Source organism: Castanea sativa, chromosome 9, assembly GCF_040712315.1.
Source record: "Castanea sativa cultivar Marrone di Chiusa Pesio chromosome 9, ASM4071231v1".
In the NCBI taxonomy this organism is placed as follows: domain Eukaryota; kingdom Viridiplantae; phylum Streptophyta; class Magnoliopsida; order Fagales; family Fagaceae; genus Castanea; species Castanea sativa.
Window position 1 is genome coordinate 16,983,161 of NC_134021.1, and position 4,839 is coordinate 16,987,999.

The 4,839-nt window shown below is 33.3% G+C and overlaps 1 protein-coding gene across 1 annotated transcript; it reads left to right on the top strand.

The window, feature by feature from the left end:
- The first annotated feature begins 234 nt into the window (after positions 1–234).
- LOC142610866 (short-chain dehydrogenase reductase 2a) lies at positions 235–1,610 on the top strand. Its single transcript, XM_075782830.1, has 2 exons — positions 235–386; positions 675–1,610. Exons 1-2 carry the CDS (start codon positions 301–303, stop codon positions 1,501–1,503), a joined length of 915 nt encoding a protein of 304 aa, XP_075638945.1. The 5' UTR covers positions 235–300; the 3' UTR covers positions 1,504–1,610.
- Positions 1,611–4,839: the final 3,229 nt, after the last annotated feature.

Consider the following 4,839-nt stretch of genomic DNA (forward strand, 5'->3'; position numbering starts at 1 on the left):
TTGGCGACCAATTCACTCGTTTAGAGCCTATCAAGATCTTGTTTGAAAAAACACCTTCGTTTAGCCGACATATTCACCAATTTTATAGCTAAATAGTGCATTCTCTCTTTTAAAAAAAGCAGGTACTTTCAAAAGAAGGTTTTATATTGATATTTTTTTTTATTACATGGTCCACTTACACAGCCCACTCACATAAGGCATATATCCACCGCCTATAAAATCTCTTCGAACCTCATTCATTTGCACATCCAAACCCTCTCTCTCTCTCTCTCACATAATTTTGCTTTACTGTGATTGAACATGTCTGTCCAAGTGATGAACGAGAAAACCATTCAGGGAATTCATGTCTTAGGAAGGGAAAACAATGTTCCTCCCTCCCCTAGAAGGTACTAACTCCTTTTACCTTATTCAATTATTTATAGTGAATTTCTTCAGGAATTGGGTAATGACAATGTTAATGAACGAAAAGCAACTAAAGAAGTCTGTGTAGCCTGTGGAGTATTTCATATTCTGCACTAAAATGAATTAGCTAGCTGTAATGCTTGGTCTCATGTTGTGATTGTAGGAGTTGAGCTTTTTGGGCTAGCTCTGTGTAAATGTGGTTTTGCTATTCATTGTACATGTTTGAGATGAAAAAAAATTTACTAAAGAATTCTTTTGTGCTTGCTGTATAGGTTGGAGGGAAAAGTAGCCATTGTCACTGGTGGTGCTAGAGGGATTGGAGAAGCAACAGTACGGCTTTTTTCCAAACATGGTGCCAAAGTAATCATTGCTGATGTTGAAGACACTCTTGGAAATGCGCTTGCTAATTCCTTAGCTCCTTCGGTTGCCTATTTTCACTGTGATGTTAGCTTAGAAGAAGATGTTGAGAATTTAATCCAGTCCACCATTTCTCACTATGGGCAGCTTGACATCCTTTTCAACAATGCTGGGGTTCTTGGAAATCAATCCAAGGCTCACAAGAGCATTGCAGACTTTGATATCGATGAATTCGATCGTGTTATGCGTGTCAATGTGAGAGGCATGGCACTAGGAATTAAGCACGCCGCACGTGTAATGATTCCTAGAGGAAGTGGTTGCATTATTTCCACAGCTAGTGTTGCCGGAGTTATGGGAGGGCTTGGTCCACATGCTTATACAGCTTCAAAGCATGCCATTGTTGGGCTTACAAAGAATGCGGCTTGTGAATTAGGTCGGTATGGGATTAGAGTTAATTGCATTTCTCCATTTGGGGTTGCCACATCCATGTTAATTAATGCATGGAGGAGTGATGATGATGAAGAAGACGATTGCATGGATTTTGGGATGCCTCGGGAGCAAGAAGTTGAGAAAATGGAGGACTTTGTGAGAGGACTTGCCAACTTGAAAGGTCCAACCTTGAGGGCTAAAGATATAGCTGAAGCTGCTCTTTACCTTGCTAGTGATGAATCCAGATATGTTAGTGGTCATAATCTTGTTGTAGATGGTGGCATTACCACCTCAAGAAATTGTGTGGGCTTGTAATAAATTCAGAGAACAGAATTTGAATCCACAATTCTAATTAGAATTTATGTAAACTGCTGCTATATTAAGAATCAAGACACCAAAATGGTGTGTTTTTCTTGTAATAACTTTGTTTATTTAACTTGTTATCTAGTATGAGTTTAAAAACATATTTGTTTATTCCTTGAGAGTTAGCAAAGGTGTAGTTGTATCTTAATTTTTTTTTTTTAAAAAACTAATTAAACATATGTAAATAAACAAATAAATTAACTAAGGCAAAAAAAGGATAAACCAAATGCACACCTAATTTCACGTTTCAGACGACATAAGTTGAAATTATATGATTTTTTTTTTCATGTTTAAAATTTTCATTTTTCACTGTATGTTTTAAATTTCACCCATATTTAAGGAGGTGGTGATTTTTAGCCCATATCTAAATAACTTGTCTGTACTACTCTAAAACAGAAATTTTTTGTTACTTTGTGTAAGGATGTCTTAGGACTTTAGAACTACCGTACAACTATCATGACCAATTGGTGTGATTATGATCTTGAAAATGTGATAGTATTGTCAAATGCAAGGAATGCATATAAACAGCCATATCTTATAAAAAAAAGCATATAAACAGCCATATCTTTTTTACCGTCTATCATGATTTGTTACTTTGATGTGAAAGAGGCTGCTTGTGCATTTTTTTAATGGTAAAATTATCCTAGAAGTAATGAATTTCAATCCCCAACTCAAGCTTTTTTCATTGGGTGCTCGGCAAAGGTCCAAATAACATTGTAGGTCAAAATTTAGATGGCCAAAACTCCAAATCCTACCAAATAAAGGTCAATATGCTATCAAACTTTTTGTTAGAGCATGGTCTTTCTTTCTTTCTCTCTCTCTACTGGCTTGCACTATTCAAACTTTATAAATATATCTGAAAGGTCGTCAAGGACAGCTCAATCTTCAATCAAACTTGGAATTCAACGTTGAGAAAACCCTTTTAAACTTGGAAGCTGTCCATGTTCAAATATAACTGCACCGTGAGTTGTTTTTCTCTGTCTTCTTCCATCACTTCATAACTGTGATTAAATTAAAATTTGAGACACAGTGGGCTCCAATATCTGAAATGCATTGAGTTCCCATCCGAAGTGGAGGCCACCAAAGACCTAAACTAAAATGTCCAATACACTTTCGCCGTATCATCAAAGCCATGTGATCAGCATCGGATTGCATGAAAGGGAGGTAACCACGTTATTCATGCAACTATTTTTTTAATATTCAATATAAAAAAAAATAGAAAACAAAAACCATTTTTATTTATTTACAGAGTTTCAAATGTGTATGCTTCTGATAATTGTACTTTTGTTATTCATGCAACTAGTTTTAAATATTCAATATAAAAAAAATAGAAAACAAAAACTGTTTTTATTTATTTACAGAGCTTCAACCGTGTATGCTTCTGATAATTGTTCTTTTGTTATTCATGCAACTAGTTTTTTAATATTCAATATAAAAAAATAGAAAAAAACTATTTTTTATTTATTTACAGAGTTTCAACCGTGTATGCTTCTGATAATTGTACTTTTGTTATTCATGCAACTAGTTTTTTAATATTCAATATATAAAAAAAATAGAAAACAAAAACCATTTTTATTTATTTACAGAGTTTCAACTATGTATGCTTCTAAAAATTGTACTTTTTATTATTAGATCAAAACATTAATTTGTTTTTGATGTAGATAAGGATCCAGATCTAGTGTGATCTCAGCATTGGATTGTGATGATGTCAAAGAATCGTTAGTAAGTCGCACAGTCTTCACGTGCTTTAGGCAAAACCTGCTGTAGACACTTGATTTTGCCTCATGATTTAATCAAGGAAGATAACTAGAGTGACTATCCATGTACCAAAAAAAAAAATCATTCTTGCATCACATGCATCATTTTGTTCTTGCATCACATGCATCAATTAGTTCTTGCATTACATGCATCAGTATATTGATTACATATTAGAACAATGATCTTGAGATTCTAATGGTCACAACGGTGTGTTTGGTTTCTAAATCGAATCATCGAATCAAAAGATATCGCATGATCAAGTTTGCACGGTCCATATGCATTGTGTATAGGAAGAGTCGATCACACATGGTTAATTTAAGTTAATTCTGATTGGTTAAACAATTAAAATTAATTAAATAATTTTGTGATTGGTGGATAATTAGTGTTTAAAGTAGGGTTCCATGTATAGGAATAAAATGGATGATTGGATAATAATAAAATTGTAGATAATCTGAACTTTATCAAGATTTATTTTAAGGGATTTATCCATAAGATAATTGTTCTTAAAAAGCCTGAATTATCTAGAAAAGAGATAAAAAAAAAAAAATCATGGACGGAGGATGAAAACACATCTAGATACAAGGACCAGTCAAAAAACCCTAGAAGGAGAGTCTAAATGGCACCCGAATATGAAAGTGCGTTCGGCATCCAAGAGCCAATTCGACACTTTTGGAGTATTGAATGGCACTTTAAAAGTGCCGAATTGCACCTTTTTGGGCTTTGGCCCAATGGTCTTCGGGTGACGATAAGACATATCCTTTTCGACCTTTTCGCAAAGAGATGAGTCCCAATTCACACCCTAATTGTCCGTGCCTATTTTTTAGAGATTTCTGGCCTTTATAAATAGAGTCTGGATCTCATAATTTAGCACCTTGTTTTTTTCGTTCTAAGAAACATACGTTTTGAGACTCTCAAATTGCTAATACTTACTGATCATCTCTAAGATTTGCTGCAAAAATTAGGGTTTTTAGGTTTCAAAGATAACTGAATAAGTTTCTTTGAACCCTAAAACATCCTCTCAAGAACAAAGAGTGCTCATGCAAGAGGTTGTTTTCATCATCCTATCCTTTTTATGCTTCTCTCATGAATGTTTTTATCCATATTATGAATGATTCATCATTGTTGTTTAAAGCATGATTGTTTTTATGCAATTGTTATAATCTTTTTCTTGAATGCCAACAACTTGCAAGTGAACAATTCTTTTTCTTAAAATAAAAATAGATCTACATCTTCATTAGATGTTGATCTGACTTTTTCTTAAACAATAAAAACGGATCTACATCTTCATTAGATGTGTAGATCTGACTTTTTCTTAAAATAAAAATAGATCTGTATCTTTATTAGATATAGATCTAACTTTTTCTTAAAATAAGAATGGATTTGCATCTTCATTAGATGCAGATCTAAATTTTTCTCAATTAAAAACTGATTTGTATCTTCCTTAGATACAAATCTAATTTTTCTTTAACATATGCAGATTTTTGAAATAAAGAAAAAGATTAAACATGGTTGTGTTTGTGTTTAGTTTAT

Bases quoted from the DNA above. Each gene is read 5' to 3' on its own strand.
- LOC142610866 (XM_075782830.1), top strand. From the start codon at position 301: ATGTCTGTCCAAGTGATGAACGAGAAAACCATTCAGGGAATTCATGTC. The intron at 387-674 runs GTACTAACTCCT...CTTGCTGTATAG, and splicing joins GTTCCTCCCTCCCCTAGAAG to GTTGGAGGGAAAAGTAGCCA.